The 17724-nt window shown below is 44.1% G+C and overlaps 1 protein-coding gene across 2 annotated transcripts in view; it reads right to left on the bottom strand.

Annotated features, from left to right (window-relative positions):
* Window positions 1–478: 478 nt before the first annotated feature.
* The window catches only part of LOC124869964 (ephrin type-B receptor 1-B), a 285573-nt gene continuing 268327 nt past the window's right edge, over window positions 479–17724 (bottom strand). For both annotated transcript variants that reach the window (XM_047368261.1, XM_047368260.1), the window contains exons 14-16: window positions 13115–13308; window positions 8963–9118; window positions 479–4692 (exon numbers count right to left, since the gene is read on the bottom strand). In XM_047368261.1, the coding sequence (XP_047224217.1) occupies window positions 4584–4692; window positions 8963–9118; window positions 13115–13308 (459 nt within the window). In that variant the 3' untranslated portion in view covers window positions 479–4583. The remainder of the gene's footprint in view (window positions 4693–8962; window positions 9119–13114; window positions 13309–17724) is intronic.

Raw genomic sequence — 17724 nt, forward strand, 5'->3', positions numbered from 1 at the left:
GATGTGACTGGTGGGTCCTTCCTCCCACATGATGCTTGATCTATAAATTTGAAGGAAGAAACTATTTTATTTCATTACATATTTATATATATATTGAAAAAACAAATTACTTGTTACCTAATTTAAAAATACTAAGGTCTACATATTTTGTAAGGCTCTTGAAAACTGCACGCTTAGGACACAGATGAGTATTTAGATGATAATTTCCAAGAAGACACTATAATTTGTCTTAGAGACCCAGGATGTTGCTTATATTCCAAATGATGGATTGTTTATTAGTCTTTGATGGCTTTTAACATGTGCTGCCACTCAAAATGTCAGTGACTAAAAACTGTTAATGTCAATAGCAATTATAAAAGTATTTGATGTCACACTTCAGCTCAGTGTTGGCACAAGTGTTACTGGATAATAATCACTCCTGGCTGTTTTGCTGACTTACAGATTTATTGTCCATTAAATCAGAGGCTGACAAAGTGACTTGTTTTCCAAGGTGTTTATTAAGTGCATTTTAGTACAATTGTTCTCAGAAAGTTACATCTTACAAACTTTTGACACATACTTTTCACAATTTACACGTGGCAGATATACAGAAACAGATGAAAGAAAAAATAGGAAAACGTTCATTCATACTCATCAACATTGTACCTGTGCACACAACATCTGTACACATAACTGTGTTTGATTTGCACAATACACACACCCACTGTCCCTCACAGAAATGAAAAAATAATGACATGTGCACTCACAATCCCTTCTCTCATTAAATCTGTACCAAAGAGAGAGATTGCAACTATATTTGGGAAAAGGTCAATTTCATTTGGTCTTCCTCCTCCCTGGCTGACCACATAAACTCTTCTTTTTCATATACTCACAGTGTTTGGATGCATCTGCATGGATGTGAAGTACTGTGTTTTATTTGTGTGTAAATCTTTGAGAAGCCAGACTGAAACAGAAGGTGAAACAATGATGAAGTGAGCATATCCTTTGCTGAAAGTCATGTCGGGCCATTTTCAGGTGTATATGGTTGAAATATAAAAGCGAGGCATGATTCCAGTAACTAAACGGGTATCTGGCCACTCTTCAAGCAGTTACGCCACCATGAAATGCTTAACTAGCTTTCCTCTTGTGTTTTATATCAGTATGTGCGGAATAGCTTCTGTAGAAACCTCCTTTCATAGAGGGACTGCAAACCATCTCTCCATTCATCACACTGAAGTGTCACTATACAGTTAGATATTTCATAAGACAAACAGAGCAAATGAGGCTAAAACAATTGCACAGTTAGATAATGAATACATTCACCATCTCATTCACAAGAGTATGGGCTGAAAAGCAAACACACATGACTGAGCTGAATAGAGAACTAATACATTCAAATTGATGAAATGGGTTTTAGTAGGAGGTATCTAAGCCTGTATTAAGGAACATGTTATTATATTTAGTTAGTAAATTAATGACTTAGCGAGTTAAAACAAAATGCAATTGATTTTGTCCAAAGGGCAATACAGTTGCTTAATTACAATACTTTTCATTCCCAAACCTAACCAAAGAAATTAGCATTTACATATTAAAAGGGATATTGCAGCATAAACCACAGTTTCAGCTAAGACACATTCTGAATTAATCTATTCCTCCTCTTTAATGTCATGCAAACTGGCCTTCCTCTCAACAGCCTCTCAGCCTCTTTCTACCGTTTTTGCACACGATTTGTCATGTTTTATCTCAAAAAACACAAAATTTAGGAGCATATTCTAGAACCACATTAAGAGGGGTTACTGTTTCTGTGTGTTTTTCTCCATTTAAATGGCCCCATCAGTCTCCCTCCCCCATTGCTGATCAGATGCCTGTCAGACAGGGGTCCTAGCAGGTGTTTGCACCCTGCCTGGGCCCACTGAAGCATGGAGCCAACTATTTCTTTGGCCAGCAATGGCCTAGCTAAGCCCCAGACAGTGCCTTGGACAGCTTGGTTAAACCAAGGATAAATGATCTGGAGGCTGGCCAGCAAACTAGAGTGGCCTGAAAGAGAGCGCACGACTGAAAAAGGAGAAGAAACAGACTATAACTGTGAGAGGATTGGATGTAGTTAATTTGCTAAATAATATAAATGGTATTTTGCTATCACACAGCTCAAATAACCCAGTACCAGTCACCAGCCAAAGTTTTGGCAACACAATATTACGGTATACAAATGATTCATGATCTAGATCTCTATTAGCATACATCTTTGTTGCATATTCCGTGTTAATTAGTCATTATTAAGCACTTTTCACTTGTTGAATAAAACTCATGGAAGTGATGGATTGCAACGTGAAACAATTGAGAAAACTCTTAAAAAATGTCGATTCACAATATCAAATATTAATTGTTTAATAATGACTAAATAAGAAGTATTATGCCAATAATACCCATGTTAAGGGTAGCCAGTTAAGGGTGAATGTATGTTGTACAATATTAAGCATTAAGACTTTTGTTATAAAACATCATAGTACCTGATCAAACTGCATTAAAAAAATCACCCACACTAGACTAAAAAATATAAAGGTGAGGAGTAATTTTATATGCAGTTTTCAGTACGTCCTTATGAATGATGTAGCTTAGTCTTTGTGATTATGTAAAACAGAGCAGTTTAACAGAGCACTATCTACAATACATACAGTGAGGTTGCGTAGATAGACCCAGCAGCCTAAATACAGCAGCATCTATGAGGTCCTGTTTTATTGTGAGCAGTGTGCTCTTGAGGGCTGTTTAAGACTGTATTCATTGAAATGGCACTGGGTGCCTGTCGGCAAACCTCAGCCCAGATGTTAATTTTCACTGTGAAAGGAAGGGACGCTGATTCATCCTGATTTCCAATGCCTTGATTAGCTGCTCCCTCATGCATTTCAAATTTGCAGAAAGTCTCGCCTCAGCTAAGATATTTACATCACTTAGAATTTACCCCAAAATAAAACTCTAGACACAGAGCAGTGTTTTTCAACCCTGGTCCTCAACGCACACTGCTCTGCATGTTGTAGAAGTGACGCCACTTCAAAACACCTGATTCCGATGATTGCAGTTCAGCTCAAGCCTGTTGGTCAACCATTAATTAAAATCAGGTGTGTTGAAGCAGGGAACCATCTAAAACGTGCTGGGCAGTGTGTCTTGAGAATCAAGGTAAAAAAAAAAAAACACTGCCAGGGTAATTTATTGCAAATGTATATGTATGTTTTACTGTTTTCTATGATCAGCAGCTGCTTATTATGAGTTTGGGTCAGCCAAGCCACAATCCTTAATTTAGCATTAAACCCTGTTGACCAGTCCCAACACAAGCAATATATAAAAACGCAAATGGAACATAAAACATATCTGTACATGTAAGTGCTCACCAGCAAAAGACGGCATGTGTACACCCACATTTAACATGATCTCCAGTAAAATATTTTTATCCCAATATTTTTACTCCTACAACAATTTTCATACAGCTCTACAATAACAGTTCTTTACCCATGTTCAATTTACATTTTCATCAGTTAGGATTCAGTCAGAAAAGTCATCAGGGAGCCACTTGAACATGAAGATGTTCAACCAATTGTCCGTTGTTCAGCTATGAGGAAACCAGGGATTTACAGGAAACTACACATTGCATGTGTCTATCACAATCTAGTCAACATATCTTTGCCAAAAATGCAAGCAGAGAGTTCTGTACATACATATTCATATGTAACACCTTCAATATGAAGGTTTATTATGAACGATATAATCATATTTAGCAAGAGATAAACATATTTATATTCTCTTGGTGGAGATGGTTAAAAAGCCCTTTACATAAGGCCTTCCAACCGGACCTCCACAGGTAGTGTTTAAGTTAAGAGACAAGTGGGCAGCATCTTGCTATAGTGGCAACACAAGAAAACAGATGGTAAAAGACAAAAATATTACTAAGCTCTGAATTTGTTCATTTATAATACAATAATACAAATCTTTAAACAAGCAAAAAAAATGAAAAAGTTGAAATTGGTGCTCCACTGTACATCCCTGTATACATCTTCATCTAGTTAGGTCTCCTTGTAGTTGCTTCTTTGTCTGCATCTTCTTTCCTGCCAGGTCAAGGCATCTTCATCTTGCACACTAACAATGGTAAGGGTAAAAACCACAGTTCACAGTTTCTAAATGTCTCCCATTTGTGTCTACAATTGTAACGTGTTTTAGTTCGGGTAATATAGAAGCACAATATCAACTGTCTTACCACAACGGCAGAATTTGTGAGTTGTTCCCTGTGCTGATGTCTGATTATAGGAGACGTTTGGTTTACAATGACACAAATGTAGATGGTAACCACTAGATTGGTCTTTGTCTTCCTTTTGTGATGAATAGAGAAAAAAGTGCCAGGCATGGACCCTGAATGCATGTGTTGGATTGCATGAGGTGTGACAACTGTTTTCTATGTGGTAGCACAAACCCTGGTTTCCTGTAGCCATGGTAAGGGTTTAGATTAGGACGATAGTCTCGACTCTGGCGCGTTCCGATGGATCGGGGGTCATTCGGGGGCTGCTGTTGTTGGCCATCCGAATGCTGCCCGTTCCGTGGCACAGCGCCCCCTGCAGTCATGCCATCGTTGTGGGTGACTGGCTTATCTGCACCCTCATTGACTGGATATTACTGAGAATCTTCTTCTGGTGGCCTGCCAAGGTCACTCCTATTCTAAGCAGATCTCTAGAGAGAAACAAGCAAAAGGAAAAATAAACTGAAAATCAAGAGTCTCTTTTAAAGACAAATGATGAGTCACTCTGAAGGTCAAACAGATAATTTTAAGAAAATGTGATTACATAACCTCACAAAAGGATTTATGGCCCACATTTGTCACATTACAACCGGATGCCTCAATGTATTTTATTTTGATTATATATGATAGACAAAGTTGATCACAGGTTTTACATGTAGCACATATACGTATTAAGCCCCCTTTACTCTGATACCTGTAAAAAATCCAGTGCTTCAGAAATCTCATAATTAATGAACAGTTCACCCATGTGTAAATGTTAAATGGCCTGCACTTGTATAGCACCTTATGAAGTCCAAGGACCCCAAAGCACATCACACTACAATCTGGCATCCACCCATTCATTCACATATTCACATCCTGAAAGTGTTAAGCTACATTGTAACCACAGGTACCCTGGGGCAGACTAACAAAAGTGAGACTGCCATTCAATTGGCACCACCGAGCCCTCTGACCACAATCAGCAGGCAAGACAGGTGAAGTGTCTCGTCCAAAGACACGACTGAGACAGACAGAGCGGGGGTTTGAACCAGCAACCCACTGGTTACAGGACAAATCCCTACTGTTGCTACCGTCACCTTATCTGTAATTTAATCTCAGTTTGCAACTGTTCTTTAAAGACCTCAGAGGTTTGCTACTGAACAAACAGGTGTATAAAAACAAATGAGTGCACCAGAGAGTAAGTTGTGGAGTAGTGATGGGAACTCCGGCTCCTTTCAGGGAACCAGTTCATTCGGCTCAGCTCACTTAAAAAAACGTCTCTTTCGGCTCCCAAATGGCTCTTAAGATTTTTGTTGCTACAATTCATTTATTCCCCACAATAATGTTAATATACACACAAAACAAAATATAAATTAAAAAATGCTGGTCAGCGTTGTTGAGTAGATGAATCAGAATCAGAATCAGAATCAGAATCAGAATCAGAAAAGCTTTATTGCCAAGTATGTTTTTGGACATACAAGGAATTTGTTTTGGCGTAGTCGGAGCAATACAGTACAAATTAAACAGTATAAACATATCTACAATATAATATAAATATATGTGCACAGTTTTAAGTGAGTGAGAGTAAATATAGAGCAGTATAGGATGCAAGAGCAATACAACAGTGCAGGTGATCATTGTGCAAGTATGGCAGTGCAAGTAAAGCAGGAGTCCATGCTGAGCGTTAATGTAACACATAGAGTTACAGGTTACAGGTGTCCTGTCAGCATAAAAAGGGGTGGGGGAGGGAGAATGTCAGGGTGGTTTCCGGGCTTTGTTAAGCAGGCTGGTGGCAGATGGGAAAAAACTGTTCTTGTGGCGTGAGGTTTTGGTCCGGATGGACCACAGCCTCCTGCCAGAGGGGAGAGTCTCAAAGAGTCTGTGACCGGGGTGGGAAGGATCAGCCAGAATCTTCCCTGCCCGCTTCAGTGTCCTGGAGGTGTACAGTTCCTGGAGCGACAGTAGACTGCAGCCAATCACCTTCTCAGCAGACCGAATGACACGCTGCAGCCTGCCCTTATTCTTGGCTGTAGCAGCGGCGTACCAGATGGTGATGGAGGAGGTGAGGATGGACTCAATGATGGCTGTGTAGAAGTGCACCATCATAGTCTTTGGCAGGTTGAATTTCTTCAGCTGCCGCAGGAAGAACATCCTCTGCTGGGCTTTCTTGATGAGGGAGCTGATGTTTGGCTCCCACTTGAGATCCTGGGAGATGATGGTTCCCAGGAAACGGAAAGATTCCACAGTGTCAATTGTGGAGTCACAGAGGGTGATGGGGGCAGGTGGGGCTGGGTTCTTCCTGAAGTCCACAACCATCTCCACTGTCTTTAGAGCGTTGAGCTCAAGGTTGTTCTGGCTGCACCAGTCCAACAGATGGTCCACCTCCCATCTGTACACGGACTCGTCACCATCAGAGATGAGTCCGATCAGGGTGGTGTCGTCCGCAAACTTCAGAGGCTTGACAGACTGGTGACTGGAGGTGCAGCTGTTGGTGTACAAGGAGAAGAGCAGAGGAGAGAGAACACAGCCTTGGGGGGAACCGGTGCTGATGGTCAGGGAGTCAGAGACGTGCTTCCCCAGCCTCACGCGCTGCTTCCTGTCAGACAGGAAGTCAGTGATCCACCTGCAGGTGGAGTCGGGCACACTCAGCTGGGAAAGCTTCTCCTGGAGCAGAGCTGGGACGATGGTGTTGAAGGCAGAGCTGAAATCCACAAACAGGATCCTGGCATAGGTTCCTGTGGAGTCCAGGTGCCGGAGGATGAAGTGAAGGGCTAGGTTGACTGCATCGTCTACAGACTTGTTGGCTCTGTAGGCAAACTGCAGGGGGTCCAGGAGGGGGTCGGTGATGTCTTTTAGGTGTGAGATCACAAGGCGCTCAAAGGACGTCACCACAGAGGTCAGGGCAACGGGTCTGAAGTCATTAAGCCCTGTGGTCCTTGGCTTCTTGGGAACAGGGACGATGGTGGAGGACTTGAAGCAGGCTGGCACATGACATGTCTCCAGTGAGGTGTTAAAAATGTCTGTGAAGACTGGAGACAGTTGATCAGCACAGTGCTTCAGGCTGGCTGGTGAGACAGAATCCGGACCAGCAGCTTTCCGGGGGTTCTGTCTCCTGAAGAGTTTGTTGACGTCCCTCTCCTGGATAAGAGCCGTCCTCGGCGTGGGTAGGGGGCTGGTGGGGGGGAACTTCAGGGTGGGGGTTGGAGGTGCCAAGGCCCCTCTTGAGGTTGGGGAAGTGGGGGTGGTGGATTGTGGCTGCAGCTGTTGGGGGGTGTCGTGGGGGATGGTTGCAGGACTGTCCCTTTGTCTTTCAAAGCGGCAGTAGAACTCGTTCAGGTCGTTGGCGAGGCGTCGGTCGTTGATGGAGTGGGGGGCTTTCGGCTTGTAGTTGGTAATTTGCTTGAGCCCTTTCCAGACAGACGCAGAGTCGTTGGCTGAGAACTGGTTTTGGAGCTTCTCAGAGTACAGTTGTTTAGCCTCTTTCACTGCCTTGCCAAACTTGTACTTCACCTCTCTGTATATGTCTTTGTCCCCACTCCTGAAGGCTTCTTCCTTATCCAGTCTTAACCTTCTGAGTTTAGCTGTGAACCAGGGTTTGTCGTTGTTGTAACTCACCCTGGTGCATGATGGTACACAGCTGTCCTCACAGAAGCTGATGTAGGAAGTCACAGCCTCTGTGTACTCGTCCAGACTGTTGGTAGTAGTCCTGAACACATCCCAGTCTGTACAGCCTAAACACGCCTGGAGATTCTCCACAGCCTCACTACTCCACTTCCTTGTCGTCCTCACAACAGGTTTGCAGAGCTTTAGTTTCTGCCTGTATGCAGGAATCAGGTGGACCATGATGTGGTCGGATTGGCCCAGTGCAGCACGTGGGACGGCGTGATAAGCGTCTCTGATGGTGGTGTAACAGTGATCCAGAATGTTGTCCTCTCTGGTCGGACATTTTATAAACTGTCTATATTTGGGGAGTTCGTGGGTGAGATAACCTTTGTTAAAGTCACCAGCGACGATTACTAAGGAGTCCGGGTTGGTCCGCTCCACACTCAGTATCTGGTCGGCAAGCATGCGCTGTGCGACCTGCACGTTAGCTTGCGGCGGGATGTAAACACCGACCAGGATGAACGAAGCGAACTCACGGGGGGAATAGAAAGGCTTACAGTTTATGATGAAGGATTCCAGGTCTGGAGAACAGTATGTATGACGTTAAATACAGAGCAATCCTGAAAGAAACCTGATAGATGCTGTAAAAAACTTCAGGCTATGGCAGAGGTTTCTAGCAGGACAGCCACCACAAACATACAACTAGAGCTTCAATGGAATGGATTATATTTAAGCATATCCATGCGTTAGAATAGACCAAAGACATGACCTAAATCCAATAGGGAATCTGTAGAATGCTTGGAAATTGTTGAATAATTTCAACATAGACAGCTAGTGGTGATTAACAAAAAACACAACTTTACAAAATGTATTCAATGGCTTGAAAGAAGAGTCTGTAAAAATCATGTTGCTTGGAATTGCAAAGAGACTTCATAAATATCTACAAGGCCTGGAGCATCAATTTTTAATACAAATGAAGGCATAATTTTACATTTTCAAAACATTGATAATTAAAATATATGAAGTGCTATGATAGTATCTATGAGTAACCCCCCCGACCCTTTGTCGATAGCCATATGGATTTTAAATATTTCATGTCACACAAGCTAATGAACTCACTCTGAGGTCATCTGAGCCACAAGCTGCAGTGAGGTAAAGCCTGAGTTGAGGAAGTTGTCTCTGTACTGGCTCATCTTGATGGCAGCAAGCCAATCCTCTACCGAACTGAAGGTGTTGAAGTCGGGTATGGATCTGTCCAACAGTGGCTGAGAAGGCCTAGAGGGTGAGAGGGAGCAGTTGAGATGAGGGAGAAAAAAGGACTTTGATGCAATATTAAGCAAGCAGTGTTTTAAGAAAACAAGAGTGACTGCAGGGTTTGTATTTGCGTAGGTGTATATGAGAAGATACAAGCAAAACAGGCAGGTGGTGTGTTTACAATGGATCCATCTACCTGAAGGTGTTTCAAACAGAACAAAAAATGAAAAACAAAAATGTCAAGGACCATGCCACCCATCATGTAACCAATACTATTCATACAAGAAGGTTCATAGGGTTTCTAGGAGGTTGTTCTGGCACATTAAAGACCTAAAGTAAAAACATGTATTGCAAAACCTCAGTCTGACAGAGAGCCATGAGTTCACCTTGGCAACATGGCAGCAACCCAAATCACAATGCCAAAACAAATAGCTTTAAGTTTCTAACTGACACTCAGTAGCTCGGCCAAGAAAAACAGAGAATCCATGTAGAGAGTGAAGGAAAGGAAATGACTATTTCCAGTCAATGTTGTACATGAATGAAACAGCCTGTTAGAATTTGACCAATTAATGCATTTTATTAACAAGATTTAAGTCAAAATTTTCAACAACTTTAGGAGACATACAAAAATTTCAACAACTTTCTAAAAAATATTAGTGTCATTTTTGTATCAAAAATTTAAGTAATTCTACTTTCTAAAATCTTTTGTCTAATGAACCAACATCTTCAGTAAAATCCTAATTCAAATGATTAGGTCGGACTGGTGCAAAGAGAATGGGGCGGCAGACGAAGGTGGAAACCTCGGTGGCCCGATCCCCGGAGGCTTAGGCTGGCTCTAGGGACGTGGAATGTCACCTTGCTGGGGGGGAAGTAGCCTGAGCTTGTGCGGGAGGTGGGTTTGCTTGTTGCCCCCCAGCTCAGCCGTCTCGTGTTGGGGTTTACCCCAGTGGATGAGAGGGTCGCATCCCTGCACCTTCGGGTTGGGGACAGGTCTCTGACTGTCGTTTAGGCCCACGGGACGAGCGGTAGTGCGGAGTACCCGGCCTTCTTGGCATCCCTGTCAGGGGTGCTGGATAGTGCCCCTCCCGGGGACTCCATTATTCCGCTGGGGGACTTCAACGTCCACGTGGGAAATGACAGTGACACCCGGAGAGGCGTGATCGGGAGGAATGGCCTCCCCGATCTGAATCTGAGTGGTGTTTTGTTACTGGACTTCTTTGTTAGTTATGGATTGTCCATAATGAACACCATGTTCAAACATAAGGGTGTCCATCAGTGCACTTGGCACCGGGACACCCTTGGCAGGAGGTCAATGATTGACTTTGTTGTCGTATCATCAGCCGCCTGTTTTGGACACTCAGGTGAAGAGAGGGGCTGAGCTGTCCACTGATCACCACCTGGTTGTGAGTTGGATCCGCTGGCGGAGGAGAAAGCTGGACAGACTTGGCAGACCCAAGCGCATAGTGAGGGTCTGCTGGGAACATCTGGCGGAGCCCTTGGCCAGGGATGTATTCAACTCCCACTTCCGGGAGAGCTTTGACCAGATTCCGGGGGATGTTGGAGACATAGAGTCCGAGTGGACCATGTTCTCCGCATCTATTGTCAATGCTGCTGCCCGTAGCTGCGGCCGTAAGGTCTGCAGTGCCTGTCGCGGCGGCAATCCCCCAACCTGGTGATGGACACCGGCAGTAAGGGATGCTGTCAAGCTGAAGGAGTCCTATCGGCTGTGGTTGACTTGGGGGACTCCTGAGGCGGCAGACGAGTATCGTGAGGCCAAGCGTGCCGCGGCTCGGGCTGAGGGAGAGGCACAAACTCGGCCTGGGAGGAGTTCGGTGAGGCCATGGAGAAGGACTACCTGTTGGCCTCGACGCGATTCTGGCAAACCGTCCGGCACCTCAGGAGGGGGAAGCAGTGCTTCGCCAACACTGTTTATAGTGGGGTTGGGGAGATGCTGACCTCAACTGGGGACATTGTTGGACTGTGGAAGGAGTACTTCAAGGATGTCCCCAATCCTGCCGTCACGCATTCCCTGGTGGAAGCAGAGTGTGGGGACTTGGGATTGAACTCTTTCATCACCCAGGCTGAAGTCACCGAGGTGGTTAAAAAGCTCCACGGTGGCAGGCCTTCGGGGGTGGATGAGATCTGCCCTGAGTACCTCAAGTCTCTGGATGTTGTGGGACTGTCATGGCTGACACGCCTCTTCCACATTTTGTGGTGGTTGGGACAGTGACTCTGGACTCTGCAGACTGGGGTGGTGGTTCCCTTCAGAAGAAGGGTGACCGGAAGGTGTGTTCCAACTACAGGGGGATCACACTCCTCAGCCTCCCTGGTAAGGCCTACGCCAGGGTTTTGGAGAGGAGAGTCCGGCCAATAGTCGAACCTCAGCTTTAGGATGAGCAGTGGAACACTGGACCAGCTCTATACCCTCTACAGGGTACTCGAGGGTTCATGGGAGTTTGCCCAACCAGTCTACATGTGTTTTGTGGACCTGGAGAAAGCATTTGACTGTGTCCCTCGTGATGCCCTGTGGGGGGTGCTCCATGAGTATGGAGTCGGGGGCCCTCTGTACAAGCGGAGCAGGAGTTTGGTTTGCATTGCACTAAGTCGGACCTGTTCCCGGTTCATGTTGGACTCCGGCAGGGCTGCCCTTTGTCACCAGTCCTGTTCATAACATTTATGGACAGGATTTCTAGGCGCAGCCAAGGGCCGGAGGGGGTCTGGTTTGGGGACCAGAGGATTTCGTCTCTTCTTTTTGCGGATGACGTGGTTCTGCTGGCCCCCTCTAGCCAAGACCTACAGCATGTGCTGGGGCGGTACGCAGCCGTGTGTGAAGCGGCTGGGATGAGGATCAGCTCTTCCAAGTCCGAGGCCATGGTTCTTGACCGGAAAAGGGTGTCTTGTCCTCTTCAGGTTGGATGAGTTTAAGTATCTCGGGGTCTTGTTCACAAGTGAGGGAAGAATGGAGCGGGAGATCGACAGACAGATCGGTGTGGCTGCCGCAGTAATGGGGGCGCTGGGCCAGTCCGTTCGCCAAAAAGCGAAGCTCTCGATTTACCGGTCGGTCTACGTTCCTACCCTCACCTATGGCCATGAACTTTGGGTCATGACAGAAAGAACAAGATACTGGATACAATCGGCTGAAATGAGCCTCCTCTGTAGGGTGGCTGGGCACTCCCTTAGGGATAGGGTGAGGAGCTCGGCCATCCGGGAGGGGCTCGGAGTAGAGCCGCTGCTCCTTCACATTGAGAGGAGCCAGTTGAGGTGAATCGGGCATCTATACCGGATGCCTCCTGGATGCCTTCCTCGGGAGGTGTTCCAGGCACGTCCCACTGGTAGGAGGCCCAGGGGACGGCCCAGGACACGCTGGAGGGACTAAGTCTCTCGGCTGGCCTGGGAACGCCTTGGGCTCCCCCCGGAGGAGCTGGAGGAGGTGTCTGGGGAGAGGGACGTCTGGGTGTCTCTGTTGAGTCTGCTGCCCCCGCGACCCGGTCGCGGATAAGCGGAAGACGACGAGTATGATGAGTACGAGGTCGGACTTGTTACCAAAACAAAGTAAATAATGATGTAAGAATTCTCCATTTATTGAACATCAAATTTTCAAACTAATATGCAGAAATAAAATTGTTTAAAAATGTCTGATATTTATTACACCCCAAAATTTTTATAGTGTAGAAATTGCTCCAAATACAAAACAGCCAAATCAGGAAAAATCATATTCTGTTTATATAACGTTTTCCTAAATTTTATACATTATAAAATGGCTATAAGTGAAGTGAAACTCACTGAAAGTATCAGGATTTGATGGAAAGAAAGAAAAACAGCAAGGGAAAAGTTCAGGCTTGATGCAATCAACAGTAATAAAACCAATACGATTTCATGAGATGATAAAAATAAACAAAAAGGTTGGGCTAGTTTGTGCACAGTGTGGGAGCACATAAACAGATGAAAAGCATTTTTAATATCAAGTTAAGAGGGAATGTGTGTGTGTGTGTGTGTCCTGTGAAGTGCTTTACTCACACAGCAGGGATGTTGGCTACAGCTTTTAGGCTGGTGGGGTTACGGATCATTTTGTCGAGGGTGCTGACAATGTCTGCAAAGCGAGGTCGTACGTTGCGGTCTTTCTGCCAGCAGTCCAGCATCAATTGGTGTAAGGCGCTGGGGCAGTCCATAGGTGGGGGCAAACGGTAGTCTTGTTCAATAGCATTGATCACCTAAGAAAGAATTAGACCACTTTGAATAATGCGTTGCTTGTAGTCTGGGCTGCAACCTTATACTGCAAACCTAATGTTTACAAATAGATAGTTCAGAGCTTTTTAAGTGGCATTCTATGGAGCTATTATTAGTACTCAGTATCTTTTTTACTCTCTGTTTTGTGATAAGATCACTATGAACTATGTGGGCTATCTAATATGGAGTAGAAAATTTGAAGTCATACATGTCTCAATATTAATAGGATACTGTATTTTTATTTAACATTTAAATATCATATGAAAGCCATGATAATTTTTTTTATTGGAACTTTTAAACTTTTATTACTTTCTACTATTTATATACACTCACCGGCCACTTTATTAGATATACCTGTCCAACTTCTCGTTAACACAAATTTCTAATCAGCCAATCACATGGCAGCAACTCAATGCATTCAGGCATGTAGACATGGTTAAGATGATCTGCTGCAGTTCAAACAGAGCATCAGAATGGGAAAGAAAGATGATTTATGGGAAGAAACATGTGTCATCAGAAACTGAATTTGAATTTCTCAGACTGAATTTGTATTTGTGTAATTTGAAATGAAATGCATTGGTTTGAAAATGAATTTCACTTAATTGAAACTGAATTTATTGGTTTGAAACTGAATTCATTTCCTCTGAAAATGTATTTTGTTGAACTGAAAATTCAGTTTCACTACTTTTACTTTCAGTTGTAAAATTCAATTTCAGTTCTAAAATTCAGTTTTTTGTGTCACACATCCGGGTCCTTGAAGCCACAGATTAATCAAACACAGATTCACCGATTCACGGATGTCATTCACTATTGCTGCGTCCAAACTGAGGGGCTGCATTCTTTGAAGGACGCATTTGTTGGCCGATTACGTCATTGTGAGGCAATTAAGTCTACAGCTTCGCAGGCTACTCCAAATAGGGCCGACAAATGCGTCCTTCTTTTCCACAGATATGAAGGATGGGTCTGGTGTATCCTTCGTGGGCCACCCTATCCCATGATTCATTGCGGGTCAAAGCAGATTGTGCTAACGGAAGTAGCAAAGCCTGGAGGAGAGGGAATAGCTGTGAATAAAGTTGGATATAAACAAAATTAACTTGTTTGTAGACTAGAATGTAGCTGTGTAAACCTGAAATATCTGCTCGGTTTATCAAGATTTTGCTTAATTCCACACGTGCTCCAAGGTGTTCGGAGACGTCAGCTTCTGCTGCCCTGACACCAGGCTCACAGCCGGCTCGCCTTGCCACCGCACAGCTGACCGGGGGGTTGAGGTGCGATGAACCCCGAGAGAACAGCTGACTCCCAGCACGTTGTTTTCAAGCTCCTGCTGGGTTTCCCCAATGGATGGAAGTTAAACACAGATATAATTCAGTCACATGATATCTAATGTTAATGTTTGGTTCTTTTATTTTTATGCTCCAGAAATAAACTGATTTAAACATTGTTCCTAAAGTTAATATGTTAGTGTTTAAATTGTTAAATTTTTACAAATAGATTTACACATTTTTTTAAATCTATGAACACAAAACTTTAACAATTTAAATGACCGAATAATGAACAAGATCATAAAACAAGAAAAGCCATTAGGGCTCCATTTGTTCGGCTTCACAGCTCTGTGCTTCACGCTATCATTGTTGCTAGGCAACATAAGGTACGCTGAGGTAAAGGAAGGGGAAACGCAGACCGACATAACACCGGCCACACCATGCTGATCTGGCATGTTTAGCTAATAGCTACAGGTAGCATAAGTGTTGCTGTTTGACCATCATTTGTTTAAATTACACTTCTTATAGATGCTCATTTGACTTGGTGATGCTGCACTGCTCCAGCTCAACATGCCGTAAAGGAAGTTTAACCTGATGTGAAACGTAAATCGATGAATCTGTGTTTGATTACTCTAAGGCTAGGACCTGGATGTGTGACACAAAAACTGAATTTTAGAACTGAAAGTGAAAGTAGGCAAACTGAATTTTCAAAACAACAAAATACATTTTCAATGCAAATTAATTCAGTTTAAAACCATTAAATTCAGTTTTCAAACCAATAAATTCTGTTTCAAACCAATACATTCAGTTTCTAACCAATGCATTTAATTTCAAATTACACAAATACAGATTCAGTCGGATAAATTCAAAATGCAGTTTCTGATGGCACAAGTTTCTTCCCATAATGATTGAACTGACTTTGAATGTCGCATGGTAGTTGGTGCCAGACAGGCTGGTCTGAGTATTTCAGAAACTGCTGATCTACTGGGAGTTTCACTCACTACCATCTCTAGGGATTACAGAGAATGGTCCGGAAAAGAGAAAATATCCAGTGAGCGGCAGTTTTGTGGACGCAAATGCCTTGTTGATGCCAGAGGTCAGAGGAGAATGGCCAGACTGGTTTGAGCTGATAGAAAGGCAACAGTAACTCAAATAACCACTTGTTACAACCAAGGCATGCAGGAGAGCATCTCTGAACGCACAACACGTTGAACCTTGAGGTGAATGGGCTACAGCAGCAGAAGACCACACCGGGTCCCACTCCTGTCAGGTAAGAACAGGAAAGTGAGGCCACAATTTGCACAGGCTCACCAAAATTTGACAATAGAAGATTGGAAAAACTTTGCCTGGTCTGATGAGTCTCAATTTCTGCTGCAACATTCGAATGGTAGGGTCAGAATTTGGTGTCAACAACATGAAACCATGATCCATCCTGCCTTGTAGCAATGGTTCAGGCTGGTGGTGTCATGGTGTGAGGAATATTTTCTTTGGGCCCCTTAGTACCAATTGAGCATAGTGTCAACGCCACAGCCTACCTGAGTATTGTTGCTGACCATGTCCATCCCTTTATGGCCACAGTGGTCATAAATGGCCTCCACAGTCACCAGATCTCAATCCAATAGAGCACCTTTGGGATGTGATGGAACGGGAGATTCGCACCATGGATGTGCCGCCGGCAAATCTGCAGCATCTGTGTGATGCCATCATGTCAATATGGACCAATTGTTCTGACGAATGTTTCCAGTATCTTGTTGAATCTATGATACTAAGGATTATAGCAGTTCTGAAGGCAAAAGGGGGTCCAATCCGGTACTAGCAAGGTGTACCTAATAAAGTGGCCGGTGAGTGTATATTTTTTATAATGTCCCTACTGTTTTTAACATTGTAAATGTCTACAGGTCCTTCTCAAAATATTAGCATATTGTGATAAAGTTCATTATTGTCCATAATGTCATGATGAAAATTTAACATTCATATATTTTAGATTCATTGCAAAGTAACTGAAATATTTCAGGTCTTTTATTGTCTTAATACGGATGATTTTGGCATACAGCTCATGAAAACCCAAAATTCCTATCTCACAAAATTAGCATATTTCATCCGACCAATAAAAGAAAAGTGTTTTTAATACAAAAAACGTCAACCTTCAAATAATCATGTACAGTTATGCACTCAATACTTGGTCGGGAATCCTTTTGCAGAAATGACTGCTTCAATGTGGCGTGGCATGGAGGCAATCAGCCTGTGGCACTGCTGAGGTCTTATGGAGGCCCAGGATGCTTCGATAGCGGCCTTTAGCGCATCCAGAGTGTTGGGTCTTGAGTCTCTCAACGTTCTCTTCACAATATCCCACAGATTCTCTATGGGGTTCAGGTCAGGAGAGTTGGCAGGCCAATTGAGCACAGTGATACCATGGTCAGTAAAGCATTTACCAGTGGTTTTGGCACTGTGAGCAGGTGCCAGGTCGTGCTGAAAAATGAAATCTTCATCTCCATAAAGCTTTTCAGCAGATGGAAGCATGAAGTGCTCCAAAATCTCCTGATAGCTAGCTGCATTGACCCTGCCCTTGATAAAACACAGTGGACCAACACCAGCAGCTGACACAGCACCCCAGACCATCACTGACTGTGGGTACTTGACTCTAGACTTCTGGCATTTTGGCATTTCCTTCTCCCAAGTCTTCCTCCAGACTCCTTGATTTCCGAATGACATGCAGAATTTGCTTTCATCCGAAAAAAGTACTTTGGACCACTGAGCAACAGTCCAGTGCTGCTTTTCTGTAACCCAGGCCAGGCGCTTCTGCCGCTGTTTCTGGTTCAAAAGTGGCTTGACCTGGGGAATGCGGCACCTGTAGCCCATTTCCTGCACACACCTGTGCACGGTGGCTCTGGATGTTTCTACTCCAGACTCAGTCCACTGCTTCCGCAGCTCCCCCAAGGTCTGGAATTGCCCCTTCTCCACAATCTTCCTCAGGGTCCGGTCACCTCTTCTCGTTGTGCAGCGTATTCTGCCACACTTTTTCCTTCCCACAGACTTCCCACTGAGGTGCCTTGATACAGCACTCTGGGAACAGCCTATTCGTTCAGAAATTTCTTTCTGTCTCAATAGTGGCCTTCTGGACAGCAGTCAGGTCGGCAG

This window comes from Girardinichthys multiradiatus, chromosome 6 (genome assembly GCF_021462225.1).
Source record: "Girardinichthys multiradiatus isolate DD_20200921_A chromosome 6, DD_fGirMul_XY1, whole genome shotgun sequence".
Lineage (NCBI taxonomy): Eukaryota > Metazoa > Chordata > Actinopteri > Cyprinodontiformes > Goodeidae > Girardinichthys > Girardinichthys multiradiatus.